Source organism: Castor canadensis, chromosome 9 (assembly GCF_047511655.1).
Source record: "Castor canadensis chromosome 9, mCasCan1.hap1v2, whole genome shotgun sequence".
Classification (NCBI taxonomy): domain Eukaryota; kingdom Metazoa; phylum Chordata; class Mammalia; order Rodentia; family Castoridae; genus Castor; species Castor canadensis.
Genome location: NC_133394.1, coordinates 111,308,778 through 111,329,064, shown reverse-complemented (window position 1 = coordinate 111,329,064; position 20,287 = coordinate 111,308,778). Strand labels below are relative to the sequence as shown.

Genomic DNA, 20,287 nt, shown 5'->3' with positions numbered 1-20,287 from the left:
TGCTTAGTGCTTGACTGCTGTTTTGCTCCATGTCAGGAGAACTTGGGCCTCCAAGAAGGCACACACGAACTGTGCTACAATGCTGCATGTGCACTGATAGGACAAGGCCAGCTGAACCAGGCAATGAAAATCCTGCAAAAAGCTGAGGGTGAGAAGTTCTTTAAAGTTTGCTATAAATAAAATGTGGATAGAACTTTGTAGGGTGTCTCTAAAAATGCTATTTGACATTTGTGAAATTATCATGAAAGTTTCTGAAGCAGTGAGAGTTTTTCAGAGTTCATCTAGTCTGTTTCTTTTTGACCATGTTTCTACTTATTTCTAAGAGAGTAGTATTTGAAGCAACTTACTCTGAATATTAAGTGTAAATTGAATGAATTAATAGCAGCATTTATAACCAAACATGGTATATGATTAAGAACATTCAGTAAATGTTATTTATTGTTTCATTATTTCTACTCAGGTAGGTAATATGGCATGCCTCTGTGTATGTGTATGCACAAAGATACACTACATTTACACATTTACAGACCAAGCACATTTTAACTCCGTTTAATATGCATACTAAATGCACAGTATTTACATGCTTTGAAGCTTTTGATTAAGTAAAATGGGGGCTGAGGGTGTTGTTCATTGGTAGAACACAATTATAGCCTACACAAGGCCCTGGGTTCAGTACCCAGCACCAAAATGAAAAAATTTATAAAGAACATTTAGACTGTTTCTACTCCATACATTTTCCCCAGAAGCTATAAAAGGGATGTTATAGGGATTTCAGTGAAGTGGGGAGGGAGAAAAAAAAAACAGTGAAACTGGGTCTGTTTAATTGTGAACTATTTGAGGGCTAGGGTCATAGCTTAATGGTAGAACATTTGCCAAGTATACACAACACCCTGGGTTCAGTCCCCAGCACCATAAAGATGATTGATAGATAGATAGACAGACAGACAGACAGACAGACAGATAGATAGATAGATAGATAGATAGATAGATAGATAGATAAAGATTAGATAGATGGCTCACACCTGTAGTCCCAGCATTTGGGAGGCTGAAGTGGAAGAATCACTTGAGCCCAGGTGTTTTAAGACTATCCTGGGCAATAGCAAGGCTCTGTCTCACAAGAAAATTTCTTGATCATACTCAGTAAGGAAGAACATTCTCATATATTGCAGATCTGAGTATAAAAATAGTACAGACTTTGCAGTGGTAATTTGGTGGTATGTTGCAGATTCTTAAATTTACATACTCTGTCCCAAGAATTACATTTTATTTTTAAGTTAAAAGTTGAAATGGGATAAGTTCACATGTATCTGTATGTCTGTTAATTGGGGAGTGATAAGAGAACAAAAATTTAGAAACACCATGAGTTTCTGTGCTATTAAAAGGTTGACTGTGTTTTACTATAATCACAAAGTAGGTTACCATGCAGTCATTAAAACCAGTAATATAAAAAAAAAGCATAGGTGCATGTTTATTTAACATAAAGATGCCCACAGTATATTAAACTGAAGGAAGGAGAGTACAAAATAAATAGTAAGTAGAACATCTTTTTTTTTTTTTTTTCAGTACTGGGGTTTGAACTCGGGGCCTATACCTTGAGGCACTCCACCAGCCCTTTTTTATGGATGGTTGTTTTGACCAAACTATTTGCCTGGGTTGGCATCGAACCTCCATCCTCTTGATCTCTGCCACCTGAGTAGCTAAGATTACAGGCATGAGCTACCAAGCCCAGTGTGTTTTTTGTTTTTTGTTTTTTTTAACTTAGGGCCTTGTGCTTGCTATAAGCAAGTGGTCTATAACTTGAGCCACACTGCCAATACTTTTTGCTTCAGTTATTTTTCCAGTAGTGTCTTGCTTTTATGCGTGGGCCAGCTTGCACCACTATCCTTCTATATATGCTTCTCATGTAGCTGGGATGACAGGTACATCTCATCATACCCAGGATTTTATCGGTTGATACTGGCTCCCACTGTTTGTCTGGGCTGGCCTGGAACCACAGTCCTCTCTCTCTATCTCCACCTCCAGGTAGCTGGTGATTGCAGATATGAGCTCACACCCCAATCCCACTTTCATTTGCATTTAAAAAAAGAAAAAAAAACTGAATAATGAAATGCTAGGTCTGTTTATCAGTAGGTGGTTGGAAGTCTTTATGCTTTTATATCATTGATGTTTTACAACCAACACTTATGGCATTTTTTGTTGTGTGTATGTGGTACTGGGGTTTGAACTTGGGGCTTCACACTTGCTATGCACTCACTCTGCCACTTGAGCCACTCCACCAGCCCTTTTTTTGAGTTGGGTTTTATTAAGATAAGGTCTCGTAAACTATTTGCCTGGGTTGCCTTCAAATTGTGATCTTTCTGTCTCTGGCTTTGAGTAACTAGGATTGCAGGTGTGAGCCACCAGTGCCCAGCACTACTTCATCATATTTTCTGTAATGTCCTTTAAAAATTTTAGCCCAGAGACTACAAATGAAAGATGTGCCAAATTGCTAGAATGATCATAGACCAATAATATTTATGGAGTATTTTTGAAGCTAATGCAGATTTTAATTTTGCTCATTAAGATTTATCTTGATCTAATGTTGCAGATATTACCAGCAAAAGATACTGAATTTTTTTGCTGAGAAATTTAGTTCTTGTTCTTTGGTATGGTATGGTGAAAGGAACAGAAATTACCCAACAATGCTAAATTTGAAACCATTTGTTCCCTATAGATCTTTGCCGCCGTTCATTTTCAGAAGACTCTGTAAGTATTCTACTGTTGTTAAACCCAGACTTTATGCTTTTGCATAATAATGAGCAGAAGGCTTCAATTGTATTGTTTACCAATTTTTTTGTAATAGATTGCATCACTATTTTGGCTCATACCTTATCAGACAGTAATTTTCTTTAGAACTTGCCTTTAGCAACTCTTTGTGAGCATTCGAAATGATTTGCATTGAAATTAGCCCCTTTCCACTGTTAGAGTTCTTTCACTGTAATGTTCGATATTCCCTTATCAAACACAGCGGCATAATGTGTTTGAGAACAAACATCTGACTCCTGCTTAGCAAGTCCACATCAGAGCCAGAGTGCTGGGTTGGTAAAAAAGAGAATAGTGTCCAACTTTGAATATTGGTTTCTCTAAATTTTTTTTTCCTTTTGGATGGTACAGGGTTTGAACTCAAGGCCTGGCACTTGCCAGGCAAGTACTCTACCACTTGAGAGACACACCCTAGCCCTTGAATGTCATTGTACATAGGAGCATATACAACCTTCCTGGAAGGATAAGAGAATATCGAATAATCTGGAGTGTAAATTAAGAGAGCTGCCTACTTTTAGTTACAGAATTCCAGGCTTGAAGTTGTTTTTAGAGTGTTAATTAAAATTTTGTAATATTCAGCATAGAGTTATGGTAGAACTATGAATTCAGGGCCTTGTGCTTACTAGGCAAGCACTCTCACTTGAACCATACCTCCAGCCCTTTTGCTTTACTTACTTTTCAGATAGGGTCTTGCACTTTTTTGCCCAGGGCTGGCCTCAGACCATTATCCTCCTGCCTAAACCTCTTGAATAGTTGGGATTACAGGGATGAGCCACCATTCCTAGTAAGAGAAAATTTTCAAAATGTATTCTTGCAAGAAAATTACATTTCCAGAATTTAGAGGTATTGTAGAAAGTTAAACTTGCATTTGGTTTTTGACAATTTTTTTTCATTGTTGGGCTTCAGAGGATAATAATGATCAATACATTGTATTCCTGAGTTTGTGGCCATGTGCTTTCAAGAGCTTTTTGCCATTTTCTCTTCAACAACTCTTTTTAGTGGCAATTGTAAATTTCAAAGAACTGATTCTCGGGAAGTTTCTGAACTTAACATGTCTTCTTGAGGAGTATGTCTTTCAACTTTGGATCAGTGGTAAAATATGTAGATCAATTTGGAAAATTTAGAGAAAAAAACAGTGTTTCTTCTTCTGCTTAGGACGGGGCTGAGGAAGACCCACAGGCAGAACTGGCCATCATTCATGGTCAGATGGCCTATATTCTGCAGCTTCAGGGTCATACAGAGGAGGCTCTGCAACTTTACAATCAGATAATAAAACTAAAGTGAGTTGTTAAAAATGAAGTATCTTTTTTAGGGGAGAGTCTTCTTTTTAAAATTTTGTTCTGTGTTAACTATTTCTTCTTGTTCACAGGCCAACAGATGTAGGACTACTAGCTGTAATTGCAAATAATATCATCACCATTAATAAGGTATTTGTATCCATGACTTTCCTACTTGTGTATCTTATGATTATCCCATCTTTATTCTAGAATGTTTCTTCCATGACCAAAAAAAAGACAAATTCAGGTGTTGCAAAATCACAATGAGAAGAAGTACTATTTAACTCTCATAATACTGATGATTCTGTGATGTATATTAAAATAATAAAACTTCTTTGTAAGCCGGTGTAGTAGTGCATGTCTATAATCCCAGCACTGTCAAGAGTTTGAGGCCAGCTTGGGAAAATAATTCATAAAAAAATTATTCTGATAATTAAAAATAATTGTATATATTTAAGTTCCTGATCTGTATTCTTTATAACTGTTACATGAACATTTTCTGCCAAAAACAGGTCCCATAGCAGTATGAGTATTTTAGAAATTTGTATAATGATTTACTTACAAAGTGACAGTTTCAAACAGAAGTGAGTTACTTTGTTCATTTATCATCTAAACTCTAAAGGGCATGGCTTATAGGAATTGCTAAGGGAGGTGTCCTTATGGTCCTGTGCTGTTTTTTTTTTCTTCAAAAAACCCAAAATAAGCAATTAATAATGGAAAAATAAAACAAAAATCATATTCTTACCTTCAATGCAGCTAATTTCAACCTTTTTTATACCTATAAGTAGATTGTGGAATAAATACCTATGCACTAGTAGATTTGAATTGCCCAGATTTCGTTTACATTTATGAACCAAGAACCCGAGACAAATTGGTATGCGTCTTATTAGCTTAGGCACCCCAGCCAGGTAGATATAGCTGAGCTCTCTTGTTTTTATATAATGTAATAAAATGAAAGAGGAATAAAGCCTTGGAGTGCTTATAAGGGTAAAAGTTGGAGATTCTGCTAATGGTAGATGAACTTTTCTTTGTCAGGACCAAAATGTCTTTGACTCCAAGAAGAAGGTGAAATTAACCAATGCAGAAGGAGTAGAGTTTAAGCTTTCCAAGAAACAGCTGCAAGCTATAGAATTTAACAAAGCTTTACTAGCTATGTACACAAACCAGGTAGGTAATAGGCCTCTGGTCCCCTGGCTAACTCTGTGGTAATATGGTATATGAGGTATAATGGGTGTAGTAATCTAATCGCTTTATATTTTCATTTGTTTCTTATTTTCTTCTTTGGAATGTCGTGTCATAGATATTGTAAGCAAGTAATTCATCCAATTCTTTATGAGGATGTGGGGTTACTGGCTTGTAAGAGGAAGAAAACAGTATTAATAATACCTTTAAATAAGGTGGCTTTCTCATTATTTTGTTCCTTTTTTACTTACATATTTTTGCCATGCCACTCAGACTCTTGCACATGCTAAGCAGGTGTTCTCTATCTTGGGGCTCTATTCCTAGCCATTTCATTACTTTATTTCTAATCTCCCTGAATTAAGTTAAAACAAAATCATCAGAGACACCAGTCATGGTTATTTAAGAGCTACCTTTTATTTTAGTTATGCATAATCACAAGTTAAAACTTTGAAGGTCAGTGCTAACTTTATATGTATTCTGAATTCATGCATCCATACAGCACAGATTTTTAGTGGGAAAGTGAGGGGCAGAAATGTTTTTATTAAGTAGAACTGAATTGGATTATTCTTAATACTTTGCCATGAAATACATGTTTTGTAGTTTCTATGCTTGATGTGTTAGTTTTTTTAATGTGGAGTTTAGGCATTCAAGTGAACATTTATAACTTGTCCTTATCTAAAGTTTTAAAATTCATGGCTTAAATATAAATAAATGGAAATCTTTTTCTTAGAAGTAAAAATTAAGAGTAGATGCTATGAATAGATTCTCTGACGCAATGTAGTTCTTCATCTGCTATTTTATTGGAATTAATTTCCCCATCCCTCTTGTTCTTTTGGATATTTGGTGTTTAATTTTATTAACCAGCTTATTTTTGTCTGGTGGGGAACACCTTATAGGCAGAACAATGCCGAAAAATATCTGCTGGTTTACAGTCCCAGAGTCCAGAGCATCTCCTGCCTGTGTTAATCCAAGCTGCCCAGCTCTGCCGTGAAAAACAGCACACAAAAGCAATAGAGCTACTTCAGGTAAAGACACTGTGCTTGAATTTTTAATAAGCTATCAGGCTGTTGCAACTTGGTCTCATTTCGTTATACTATAGTAACCTACAAGTTTGTGCATTACAGTATAACAATTTGCAATCTAGTAGACAATGTACCACTAGATAATTTGTATCATTTTAGTTAATTCTAGCTTTGTTTGATATAAATTTACATTATGTAAATATTTGTCATAAACTCTGAAGAACCACCTACTCATTTGGAGATCCACTTAGTTTTAGGGTTATAATACCAAAACATACTTAACCCATTTCAATGATGGATTCTTCTGTGAGTCCTACTCCAAAGACACAAACAGTTACAGAGATAACTGGCTTGGTTTTTATCAACCCAAACCAGCTGTTGTATTACATATTTGAAGCTTGTGAATGTAGACTGTGTTGGAAACTTGAAACAGTTAAATTAGGATCATCCTGAGAGGCAAAGTTACCTACTAGGGATCCCTAGTAACTGGAGGCAACATTCAGGTGTCTTCCTTTCTTAAAAAAAAAAAAAAAAGGTGTGTGTAGTAATTACTGTTTTTCTGTTAGTGACTTCCAGGAAACTTGACATTTTTAGAGCATACCTTTAAAGCAAAGTGGGTATTGAATAAAAACTTTCCAAGTTCAGATTTTGACCTGAAACCACAAGTTTAATACTTTAAAGCTGAATTTAAAATCTTAACTTAGCTGAGATAATTAATTATAATGTCTGCAGTTATATAAATTGTGGGTTTTTTTCTCCAACTAAAAAAAAATTTAGGAATTTTCAGATCAACATCCAGAAAACGCAGCTGAAATTAAGCTAACCATGGCACAGCTGAAAATTTCCCAAGGTATTAATACTTGATTTTAAATATTTTGCATAGTGGTAAGACATAATTATTGTTTCAAACCCAAAACTTAGCTATGTGGTTGCCGGCAGATTTGGTAGTGAGATAGTTGGCTCTTGTCTTAGATTATTTCTAAATTGTTCTATTGATTTTCATCCTGGGCCTTGGAGGTCAGTAGAAACATAGGATTCTTGTGTTCCAAAAGACCACTCTTACTTGTATTTCCTGAGTATGTCATGTGTAGAGATGTTTATTTCTGTTACTTGGTAATATATGTGTAAAATACGAAAGGGATTACTTTGCATTGTTTCCAGTATTTCTTAGGTTGGCCCTTTATTGTTCTTTTATACTTTGCCACTTACAATTTAATTTGTTTGATTCTTAACAAAACTGCCAATGTTTTTGTCTGCGATTTTAAACTAAGCTTGAGTGATTATCCAGAATTGAATTGCTTACTATGCTAGCCACTAGCCACATGCAGCTGTTTGAAGTTTAAATTAATCAAAATTAAATGAAATTTAAAACGCAAGTCAGGCATTGTGGTATTACCTGTAATCTCAGCTATTCAGAAAGTGGAGGCAGGGGGATCTTAATTTGAGACTAGCCTAGCTGGGGGTGTAGCTCAAGTGGTATTAGAGCTTTTGTCTAGCAAATACTAGGCCTTGGGTTCAATCCCCAGTACTGCAAGAAAAAAGAAGAAACAAAGAAATTTAAAATTCAGTTCTTCTGTCAGGCATCAGTAGCTCATACCTGTAATCCTAGCTACTTAGGAGGCTAAAATCAGAAGGATTACAGTTTGAGGCCAGCCTGGGCAAAAAGTTTGGAAGACTCCATCTTCTAAATAACCAGAACAAAATGGACAGGAGGTGTGGCTTAAGCTTTAGAGTTCCTGCTTTGCAAACCTAAAGTCCTGAGTCAAATCCCAGTCCCACCCAAAAAAAAAAAAAAAAAATTCATTTCCATCATTGAAGAAAATGCTATCAAATGGCTCTGCTGTAGCGCATGCTTTCTCAATGGGGGTGACAATGGCTGAAAAGAAAACTTCATGAGTTTGGAGAAGACATTTGGCGATTGGGGGAAAAATGTCTAAAAAGCTCCTTAATAAGGCAATAGTAAAAACAGAGTTAAGGAATACTGCTAACCTCCTTGTTACTGTATTTTTATATTTCCTTCCCTTCTTCCTCATCTTTTTTTCTTTTCCTCACCTTCTTTTTTCTGTTCCTTTCCCTCTGTCTTCATCTTCTGTCCTCCCTGGTTTTTAGTTTATTTTCACAAAGATTATTTATCTCCCTGAAATTACTAAGAGTCTGTCATGATTTTTTGTTTTGTTTTAAAGCATGGAAGGTTTGTATTGAGGTTTGCAGTGAGTGAAAAATCAGAATTTTAACACCACAGACTTTCCATTGTAGTCAACATTTAGCACAGCACAGCACAGCATCACATTAAGTCTGTCGAGTCAAGGCCTTTAGGCAAAGACCCCTCCCCACCTTCAAATTACAGTCTGGTAAAGGAGAACCAGGACCCAACAGATTGAAAGTTGTAAGCCTTCTTTTCTGGTTGCCGCTCTGCCACTAACTTTGCAAGGTTAGGCAAGGTACATTATTTCTTGGCAAGTCAATTTCCTTCTCTGAAAATGAAGAGTACACTATCCCCAAAACCCCAGAGCTTGTGTATTTCAAGTTGTTACAAAACAAGGTTCCTGATTTCTTTCCTAAGGAAAGAGAGAGAAAGTAAAAATTTCTTGTACTTTTTCCATAATATACTTCCTCTACTGTGGTGCTAATTTTGTTTTTAATCTCTTAAGGTAATATTTCCAAAGCATGTCTAATATTGAGAAGCATAGAAGAACTAAAGCATAAGCCAGGCATGGTGAGTTCCAAGCAAACTATTACAAGACTGAAAAAATATTACAATTGATAAGTCTATTTGCATGTCTGATGTTTCTTTGTATTCACTTTAATTTTTATTTATGGTAGGAGTTGTAATAATAACACTTATCTGGTATAAATTTACCTTCATTCTTTGCTTTGCCTTTTGTTGGTTTATTATTCAGTCAGATGTGCCAGGCAATAGTTAGACTTTATGTTAACAGTGAAAGCCAACTTGGAACAATCTCAGACCTATCTAGGGAATTTCTAAGACTAACTTGTTTATTGTATCACTGGTTTCTTTTGAGTTAAAAAAGATTTAGTAATAGTGACCAAAAATTTTTATTTTTAGTTCTCTTTTCAAATATCACAGGTTTAGATCACTAATCCGTCTGTTTTAAAGCATCTTTTCCATAGTAGAGACACACAGGAAAATGTACATCTGTTGAGCCGGTACTGTTACTCACATCTGTGTCCTCTGCACAGCTTCTTTGCAATTAGCACTCAATAAATGTGTAATAGCATGGTACTGCTTTCCCTTGATTCTTATTTTAAGGCTTTAGTATGGCCTTTTGTTACCTCTGAAAGAATTTATTATTTCATCCAGGTTGTTGAATCTATTGCCATAGAATAAATTCATAATATATATTCCTTTTTCATCCTCTTAATATCAGTAGAACCCCTCTTATTCCTAACATTAGGTATTTATAGCTCCTTTTTTTGTGAATAGACCGACCAGAGCTTCATAGTTCTATTGATTTTTCTCAAAGACCCAACTTTTGTTTCTATTCTTTGCTTGTCTCCTTTTCTTCCTCCAGGTCCACTCCCACACACACACTCTAACCATGTGGGCCTCCTCGCTGACCCTCAAGCCTACTAGGCAAGCTTTATGCAGCTTGTCACAGGAGTGCAGCCACACTAGCATATATGTTATTGATCACACAGTTGATCCAAAGGTGTCTTAGAGTATAAACGTGTGTAAGCACTTATTACCAACCTCTGAATTTACCAAACCATTTGTAAACCGCAGTGCTTTAGAAGAAAGGTATATTTTATAGATGACTACCTTCATACTTGAAAAACACTGCTGTTCATATATTTCTGGTAATAAAGTGATTATGCTCTTTAAAAAGAGTAATTTTTATTGTGAATTAGGTACTGGCAAGAGAGCTTAACAATCTTTATTTGCTATATTCATCGTTTTTCATTTTTAAAAAGTATATTTTGGGAGTGAAGGGAGAATTTTGTTCATTAATCTGTTCCTTTGGGTGGGTAGGTGTCTGCATTAGTGACCATGTACAGCCATGAGGAAGATATTGATAGTGCCATTGAGGTCTTCACACAAGCCATCCAGTGGTATCAAAGCCACCAGGTAAGTAAATAGAGTAATCACCACTTTAAAAATGAAATGCTATTAGAGTATGAAATTCATTCTTTTTTTTTTTTTTTTTTTGTGCGTTACTGGGGTTTGAACTTGGGGCCTTGAACTTGCTAGGTAACCACTCTGCCACGTGAGCCACACCTCCAGTCTCTCAAATTCATTTTTTAAACTATACCGGGTCCAAATAAACTTACTAGAAATAAGGAATGGCTGCAAAATGAAAATAAACAAAACAAAAAACTTTCTTGTTTACCTGTGCTGGAGTCAGAGGAGTGGCTCAAGTGGTAAGAGCGCCTGCCTAGCAAGCATGAGGCCCTGAGTTCAGACACCAATGCTACAAAAAGCAAAGAAAATACCTGTGCTGGAGATTAAAGCCAGAGCATCACACATGGTAGACAAGTACTTCATCACTGAGCTATATCTCCAGCTGATTTATATTTTTGTGCCTCCTTCCCACATGTTTATACATGTGTTTGTGTGCATAATCTCAAGAAGTAAGAATGGAATATTGCATGATTGCATATAAGACAGTTCATCCTGACCAGGTGCAGTAGCTCACGCCCATAGTCCAGCTATTCAGGAGGTAGAAATTGGGAGAATCACTGTTTGAGGCCAGCCCAGTCAAAAAGTTAGGGAAACCCCATCTTCATCAGTAAGCTGGGTGTGGGGATGCATGCTTGTGTTTGCAGCTACAAGGAGGCCCTAGGTAGGAGTATTGTCAGGTGGTTCAGTGAAAAATGAACAGAGACCCTATCTAAAAAACAGTCTAAAGGGAAAAAAGCTGGAGGTGTGGCTCAAGTGGCAGAGCACCTGCCTAGCAAACAGAAGCCCTAAATACAAGCTCCAATATAGCCAAAAAAAGGAAAAAAAAAAAAAGCACATCTTAACTGGGTAGAGAGGCGATGAATTGTGGCAATTACTGGAACTGCAGTGCATGAAATAATTGTTTACATGTCTCCATCTAATTTTTCCAGTATCTGGCTTAATGTTCATATGCACAAGGGGCATTTATACTGCTGTCACTATTAGCAGTGTGAGGGGGGAGTACTGTGTTAAATTAGTGATTGAGAATAATTATGGCATATCTTTAAGACTTCATTTTATGGGGACGTTTCTACTTATAGACAACCTAAATAGAACTGGGCTATGTTCCCCCTTCTTAAATCGGTAATTACTTGTATTAATGTCTACTCACTTTGCTGTTTGTGGTTTTGCTGTTTTAGACATCCATAATTCAGTAGATTGGTTCGTTTAAAAGGTCTAATAAAACTTCATTAAATTACTAGATATTAACTTAAAACATCTTTTTTGAACCCTAGCCCAAATCTCCTGCTCATTTGTCCTTGATAAGAGAAGCTGCAAACTTCAAACTCAAATATGGGCGAAAGAAGGAGGCAGTTAGTGACCTGGAACAGCTATGGAAGTAAGCTCTGGAAAGTGGCCATGTTGAAGTGCACATTACCCATATTGTTATTGTAGGAGGGAGGGATTTTCCTTGTTTGTCACTTTGTTTTATAAACTGCTCAGTAATTTTCTTCTTCATTCAGACAAAATCCAAAAGACATTCACACCCTGGCCCAGCTTATCTCTGCTTACTCACTGGTAGATCCGGAGAAAGCCAAAGTGTATCCTTTTGACTTGTTCACAAGACTCTGCAAAGCACACTGGAGCTCTTCTGGTACCTGTGTTTCTGTTGTCAGTTTCAACTAACAACTATTCCTCACTAGTGAAAGCAAAAATTAGAATTGCTAATCAATATTATTTAAAAATACAGCAGTAGATCCACCTTGGGGAAATTTGACCCATGGTGCCAACAGGATGCAACCCTAGATTCCTCCAGGTTCAAGTCTTAACAATACTAAGTAAATATATAAATAGCGCATTTTGTGTGGGTAGTCTTGCATGAATTCTAAAGTGCTACTGTGATTAAACTCTTGAGATCATATGCCCATCTCAAAGAAAGGATTCAGTGTCCTGACTGATGGAGCTTGGGTCTTAAGTCCTACTCTATTCAGCCCTTTCGTTCCCATGGTGCAGTGCGATGGTGAATGCTGCATCCACAAGTGAAAGCCTTTGGATTGAACAAGCCTCTATTTCATAAGCTTGAGAGTTGTTTTGGAACCCCCTGGAAGGATATAACTGAGTTAAGGAATGGGGCTTAGATTTTGACTTTTCAGATTCTCCTTTCAGAATATATGCTGTAAATTGATACACTTGCTGATTTATTATTCTCTAGACGATTTAAGAACATTTTTTGCTTTTGATGAGGGCAGCAGAAAAAGAGAGTGTTTTTCTGTTAGCATAGATATGTTGACAAACGTGTATGTGTATTGTGTTCCTAAACTCCTGTTGTATCACAGTCTTAGTAAACACTTGCCCTCATCGGATAGTATGTCTCTAAAAGTAGATGTCGAGGCTCTTGAAAATTCTGCTGGTGCTACTTACGTTCGAAAGAAGGGTGGAAAACTTACTGGAGATAGTCAGCCAAAGGAACAAGGGTATGTTTTTCTTCTTTTTTTTTTTTTCTTTTTTCAAACAGTGTCTTGCTATGTAGGCCAGGCTGACCTCGAACTTAAGCTTCTCCTGCCTCAGCCAAGTGCTGGGATTACAGGCATTCATCACCACATCTAGCTTTGGTTTTCTAGTTAAAAATACTTCTGAAACATTCTGGGTGATTGTTTTGTTGTGTTGTGTTATTTTGTTCCTCCCTTCCCCGCCTCCACCCACACCCTGTGGTACTGGGGTTTGGGCTTTGAACTCAGGACCTTACTTGCTCGGTAAGCACTCTGCCACTTGAGCCATTCCACCGGCCCTCTAATGCTGATGTTAAATAAGAAATAAAAAATACATTCATATAAAAATTTCATGTGAATAGAGTTTAAATCTCCACATTTTTTCTTTTCCTGCTCTTTCACTGTGTCCAACTCTTAGTCCACATTTCTCCCATCCCTCCAGGCCACAACTAAACTCTGATATTAACTTAGTATATCCTCTATATCTTTTTCTTTGTGTTTGCACTCAGAGATGGGTTATAAGTATTTTCCTTAGATTGGTTGTTTTTTGTTTGGTTGTCTGTGGGTTTTTTTGCGGGGGGAGGTGGTACAATACTGGGGTTTGAACTCAAGGCCTCATGCTTGCTAGGCAGGCACTCTATCACTTGAGCCACTCCACCAGCCCCTTGTACTCACTATTTTCAAACTTGCTTGCATTTAATAAGTTTTGGAGATCTTTCCATGTACTGAATGTAGCTATATTGCATTGTTTTTATCCAAGACACTCCATTGGCTAGAGGTACCCTACCTTATCTACCTGTAAGTTATTGATGTACATGTAGTATATTACTTAGTGTTCTGCACTCATAGTTCACATAGCTTATTTTGCTGATTTGGAGGAAAGGGTAGCCAGCTGCATTTGCTTATAGGAGGTAAAGTCCTGAATCTTTCCTCGTTCTCCCATATTGTCATGTCTAAAACACAGCAGAAAATCTGCAGAAAATAAAGATTCTAGTTTTGTTTCAGAACTAGTAGAGCTTGGAAGAGTGCAAACATCTCTACAGTTTTTTATTTTGTTTTGTTTTTTGCGGTATCAGGGTTTAAACTCGGCTATACACTTGCTATGCAGGCGCTCTACTGCTTGAGCTACTCCTCCAGCCCTCTACAGTTTTTTGACTTACAGTTTTTTTTATTATTTTTCCCTTCGTTGAATGACTTTCAAAAGAAATTTCAAAGATGTTACATTGTTCCAGATTCCGTTTCTTTTATTTTCTGTACTGTTACGTGCTTTGGTTTTTGATTCAGTCTTATCATGTACCCCAAGCTGACCTCTTAACTTGTGGTCCTCCTGCTTCAGCCTACCTGGTACTGAGATTGTAGTCATGTGCTACCACACCCGGCCCCAGATTCCATGTCATCATATGATCAAGTCTCATCCAGAACCCCAAAATAAATTCAAGATCATAAATAGATTTTCACCTAACACTTATGTAAATATTTTTAGTATATTTTTTTTAACCAAAGCACAGGTGGGTTACTACTAAGAATGTGCAATACTTTTCTCATTGTTTAATTTTCTTTCTCTTTTTCTCTTAAATCATTAAGACGTATGTTGACTTTTAAGCTTTAAAATTTCAGCACATAGTTTCATTAGGCATTATTACTGCTTTTATGCTACCTTTTGGGTGCAGAGGTTTATTTTCTTTTGAAGTATGATTGGTTTATGCTAGATGCTGACCAAAAATGAAGCAGAAGGAATTACATTTAAGTAATTTCAGTAAAGGTTGTCTGTGTTATGATTGTTCAGATACAGAGGAGTACACCAGAGGGAACAGTTTTTCCCAAGGACAGAAACAAGTTCAGAAAGGCTCCACAGATGTGGTGACTGTATTGATTTTTTAGGAGGATGAGGTAGGCAAAGTGTAAGCAGGGAATAAGAAATCACAGAGAACCTTTGTGAGATTGTAGGTGTGCCTGTGGAGAATTTATTCACTTACTTAGTTTGACTTTTTTTTTTTCTTTTTTGGCGGTGCTGGGATTTGAACCCAAGGCCTTGCACTTGCTAGGCAGATGCTCTACCCCTTGAGCCATACTTCCCAACCTGCCTGTGGAGAATTTTTATTTCAAAGTCTGGGTGAGAGGTGAAATACTAAAGTAAGATACTGTGCATTACAATTATTATTCTTCAGGAGAGCCTGAAAGAAGTTTCACAGTTGAATGACTTAAAGAATGAATTTTTGGCAGAAACTACTGGTATCTTTTCAGTTCAGTTTTTCATACTTCTCACAGGGGTGTAGCATATATGAGTATATGCAGAGAGTTTTTTGTTTGTTTTTTTTTTTTGTCGTCTTCATTGTAGCTTTCAGAGTGATTAATAATTATTTTTAAATATTTTCTTGACTTCTTAGACCCTTTTCAGTATCTTTTTCTTGTCAGTATAGTTAATAAGGGTTTTACTTATTTAAAAAAAGTTTTAAAAATCACAAGGTTCAGAATTCAAAAGCTAGAATTGGAGGTGTAGCTCAGTGGCAGAGCGTAGCCTATCCTGCAGGATGTACAGATTAAGTAGTCTTCCTCCTACTCCTGTCCAGCCTTCCCCTCCCGCGTCTGTGACCAATGAAGCTTGTTGCATGTCCTTCCAGAGATATGTTTTGCAGGTATTTACCAATTCATGTTCATCTGGCAAAGAATTTATCAGTTCTTTAAAGTCTTGCCAAACACAGGGTAATATACTGAGATGTTGTAGGTTTTCATGTTTGCAAATTGCTTATCACACTTCAGATACTGTTGAGAAGGTAATTTTGAGGAGGTGACAGTTAACTGTTTTCAGAGAACAGATGCCAATTTACGTTGAAAAGGTTTTACATTATGTATGCCACTAAGTTTTTCTCAGTGTAATTGGTGTTTTCTGAAAATAATTGTCACCTCTTTTCTAAACTACCTTGCAAAAAATTACAGCATCTGAATCATGATTGAATTTAACCAGCTAGTTTGTTAGCTTTGGTGAGCTGGTACAAAGGCTTAAAAATATATTTATGATAAACCACCCATCTTGCTCTTTTGCACATAGTTAAGGCACTATAAATGTTTTATCACAATGATAGTAATGATTTTTCCTCTCATTTTAGACAAGGAGACTTGAAAAAGAAGAAGAAGAAAAAAAAGGGTAAGTGTTTTTAAAATAAAATTCTTTAGATTCCCTGTTACAAGATGAAAGCTTGAGAAGTGTAGCCCTCTATAGAACTCTTTGTGCGTAAATACAGTGCCCTCTCCTATTATGTCATTGAACACTGGCTTTTGCCTTGACTGTAGCTGGCATTACTATTTAAAGATTGCAACTCTGGAACTTGACTGCCTCAACTCAGGTCTGTGACTGTATGACTGTGGCCTTAATATACTTGCCTGAGATCTTCATCTATAAAATGGGATGTGATGCCTCAAAATATCAAACGAGATACTACATGTAAAGCTCTTAGAACAGTTCCTACCACTCAGTGACCCTTATACTTTTAGGATCTTTCTGCTACAAATACCATAAACTCCTTTAAGTTTCTAAAACTGGCAGTCTAAAGCAAAGTTAGCATCAAGGCTGGCTGACCCAGTAGTAGTGTCTTTTTGTTCTGCTCACCACAAAAGCAGATCATGTTAGTCAGAGGGTGTTTGTTAGTGATAGAGCAATGTTCTTGTCATCCAGCAGGACAAATAGGACTTCTCTGGCAAGCCTTTCTCATTAATCTGACAGTGTGAGTCCTGAACCATTAACCATTAATCATTGTTCACTGATTTGCTTAAGCAGTGTTCTTTAACCTCTAGCAAGTCAGAGACTATCCCTGATCCACCCACTTGTTCTGAGTTTGGGGGGAATCTAGAGAATAAATCAGATTTTTTTTTTTTTTAATCGTTGGTGGGAGTGGGGTAAAGCAGATGCTCTACTTGAGCCACACCTCCAGTCCATTTTGCTGTGGTTATTTTAGAGATGGGGGGTCTCACGAACTGTTTGCCTGGCCTGTCCTTGAACTTTGATCCTCCCATTCTCAGCCTCCCAAGTAGGTAGGATTACATGCAGGAGCCATCAGCGCCCACCACTTCACCACTGATTCTTAATTTTGCCCACTGTTCTCTTCAGACTCGGGTTTCCCAAGTCTTCACTAAGTTTATTATCAATGTACCATCTGTTTTCCAGTTTCCAAAATTTATTGTAACATTCTCTTTCCTATTCTTCTTCTGATGTGTTTGTTATCATTTTACTAGAGCTTAAGAAAAGGTATACAAGCTCCTGCTCACATTCACTCCCCGGCCTTCAGCTAGAGGTTCTACCTGCTTCTTCACTTTCGCCATAGTACCTAGTAACAGATGAGAATTCAGTATTTGTTTATGTGTTAGTAATACTATAAGCAAGGAGCTGTAAGTGTAGCTAGCAGTAACTGCAGTGTTACTTTCTTCATAGTTTTTGTGGTTTTTCCAGATGAGCGCTGTTTGACACTTACAAAGTGATATATGTTCATTCTAAAAAAAAGGAAAAAGACAGGATCAAGAGTGGAAAATTTCTTACCACAAATGCTTGCTCCCAGAGATGATTACTGAATGTATTTTTGCGCATACAAACACGCATATAATTGTATACTTACATGCCCCAGTCAATAAAAGTTTAGAGTTTTCAGTTTTTAGGCAGTACTGGGGCTTGCACTTGAGCCACTCCCCTTTCCTCCCCCCTTTTACTCCCCCTTCCTCCCCCCCCTTTTTTTTTTTTGCTTTTGTCAGGTAAGGTCTTGAGATCCTTCTACCCATAGCCTCCCAAGTAGTTGGAATGACAGGCATGTGTCACTACACACAGCTTGTTGGTTAAGATGGGGTCTCAAGAACTTTTTGCCCCAGCTGGCCTCAAACTGTGATCCTCCCTATATCTGCCTCTTGAGTAGCTGGGACTGAACTGTTTTTCTTAAATGTATTATGCTTTTATCAGATAAAAATTTTTAAGTTTTATATAGATACTTCTGTGAAATCTTTTGCTTTATAACGTGTGAATTTTGTGTCTTGCTTAAAAATAAGGACCTCCCCTTGCTAGATTATACAAATAAAAATTTCTCAGATTTCATTTGTAGTTTTATTTATTTCCAGACATGGGGATATTGTTTAAACAAACTATCTTGAAACTGTCAAAGGCATGTCTCATTTCTTTATCAATTGTTACACAGGAAAACTGCCTAAGAATTATGACCCAAAAGTCACCCCAGATCCAGAAAGATGGCTACCAATGCGAGAGCGTTCTTACTATCGAGGAAGAAAGAAGGGTAAAAAGAAGGATCAGATTGGAAAAGGGACACAGGGAGCAACTGCAGGAGCTTCCTCTGAACTGTGAGTACTGGTTCTACACTGAATGTCACTTAGAGTATACGTTATTTCTGAGATTGACTCAAAGCTGTTAGGATTTGTTAATGTATTTTAAGTATAAGAGGTATACTCATATATACTTGATTATGTTGTACACGGTGGGGGGTGGGGTATGGCCCAATAGTAGAACACTTGCCTAGCAAGCACAAGTGCACAAGGCCCTGGTACCCAGTGCTTAAAAAAAAAAAGCTAGAGATTGTATTTAGTTTCAAAAGGAAACTAGATAAACAGATACTAATAATGAGAAAGAAGTATTAAAAATGTTAAGTTGGACTGGGGGCATGGCTGAAGTGGTAGAGCACCTATCTAGCAGGTGTGAGGCCCGGAGCTCAAACTGCAGTACTGCCAAAAAACAGCAAGAAAAGGTTATTTCTACAGAGAATTATAGGTCATTTAATTTTTTTTTATTTTCTAAGCTTTCTAGAACTTGCCATGGATCATATATTACTTTTTTTTTTTTTTTTCCATAGAGCAAAGTTTAATGGCAGGCCCAAACTGCCAGGCTGGCCAGGGAAAAGATGGCGCAGCCTATTACTTTTTCTTAAATGTAGTATGAAACTTTTATTTAAAAGAAATACCTAGGAATTGGGGGACCCACCCTGAAAGAAGTGTAAAATGTGTAGGAAATTGTGAGGGGTGGAAAGTAAGATGCTGTATATACATTTTTATACCCTTTTTCTTTGTTGAGTTTCTAAATGATCAGAGCTTTTCCACTTTTATGATTTCAGGGATGCCAGTAAAACTGTGAGCAGCCCACCCACCTCCCCACGGCCTGGCAGTGCAGCGGCAGTACCTGCTTCTACAAGTAACATCATACCCCCAAGACACCAGAAACCCGCAGGCGCTCCGGCCACGAAAAAGAAACAGCAGCAGAGAAAGAAGAAAGGAGGAAAAGGTGGCTGGTGATTAGAATGTTCTTGTTGCAAGCTGTCTAAACCAGTGTCACTGACATGAGGAACATAATAAAGGAAACACAGCAAGAAGCACAGAACTGTACCCTCTTCCATCCCCGTATTGTCATAAAACAGTTTCTTACACATCAAATGGGAAAACATCTTCCTCAAACTGCCTAGTCAGATTTGACCTACTTGTACCACCTAGCTTTGCACAGAATGTGAGGACTGAAGATGACTGGGCATTTTCCTACCTTGATGTCTGTTGCATCCTGTGTCTTTGTGTGCTGACTTGTCCTTTTACCTTTTCACAAATAAGGCACATTATCTGAGGTTTCCCAGGATTAAACAAATTGTTTCTACTGTTTTAACTGGAGTCTGAAGACACTTGTTCCTATTCAAGTACCACTTTAAATTATGTCTTAAGGAGTCCCTAGTAGACTGAAAGAGGATATTCTGAGCATTCCAGATACTTGTTTAGAAATCTTATGTGATTGAAAGGGACCTATTAAAACACTGGTGTTCTTTGCTTAATTAAATGAGTGCTCACAAAAAGACTAAGGTAAATGTCTGAAATAAATTCTCTGTTGTGTATTACTGTAATACGGGCTACTTTACATAAACATGTATACCGCTCCTTTGTGCCCCTCATCATTTTCAGATTATGCTAACATGCTGATTACTGAAGACCTCAAAAAAATATATCAATGTTACAACTAGTTGACTCAGACCCATGAGTTTGGACTGTCAAGCAAAAAGATTAATGGCCCCCTATCAAAAACATAAACATTGACTTCATTATGTAGAGGGGAAACAATATCAAGCAGTATTGAAATCTAACAGGAGTGTTTGACCCAATTAATAGATACTCCAGTGGCTCCTCTTTCTAATTATGTTATGACCATTCATTACCTTTCCCAAAGTAATGAAATGAGCTACAATCAGTCTGTGGTATAAGTGTTGCTTTTGTATTTCCTTGCTTACAAGCCACATAATTCAACATGTGAGACACACATTGGGATGCATACATTCATTTTATGCTGCCCACAGTATCATTTATTTTAGACTTATATTTCCTTGTGATCAGATTACTCTGTCCTTGTTAATAAAGTGCTGCTGTGTTTGACTCTGA

General features: G+C 37.1%; 1 protein-coding gene across 1 annotated transcript in view; it reads left to right on the top strand.

Annotated features, from left to right (window-relative positions):
• Srp72 (signal recognition particle 72) overlaps positions 1–20,287 on the top strand; it is a 26,566-nt gene extending 6,279 nt beyond the window's left edge. The window contains exons 5-19 of the mRNA XM_020181769.2: positions 37–148; positions 2,714–2,745; positions 3,958–4,082; positions 4,172–4,229; positions 5,115–5,246; positions 6,158–6,286; positions 7,061–7,133; positions 8,935–8,999; positions 10,275–10,370; positions 11,699–11,802; positions 11,927–12,004; positions 12,740–12,877; positions 16,000–16,037; positions 18,067–18,226; positions 18,991–20,287. Coding sequence (XP_020037358.1) covers positions 37–148; positions 2,714–2,745; positions 3,958–4,082; positions 4,172–4,229; positions 5,115–5,246; positions 6,158–6,286; positions 7,061–7,133; positions 8,935–8,999; positions 10,275–10,370; positions 11,699–11,802; positions 11,927–12,004; positions 12,740–12,877; positions 16,000–16,037; positions 18,067–18,226; positions 18,991–19,168 — 1,518 coding nt within the window. The 3' untranslated portion in view covers positions 19,169–20,287. The remainder of the gene's footprint in view (positions 1–36; positions 149–2,713; positions 2,746–3,957; positions 4,083–4,171; positions 4,230–5,114; positions 5,247–6,157; positions 6,287–7,060; positions 7,134–8,934; positions 9,000–10,274; positions 10,371–11,698; positions 11,803–11,926; positions 12,005–12,739; positions 12,878–15,999; positions 16,038–18,066; positions 18,227–18,990) is intronic.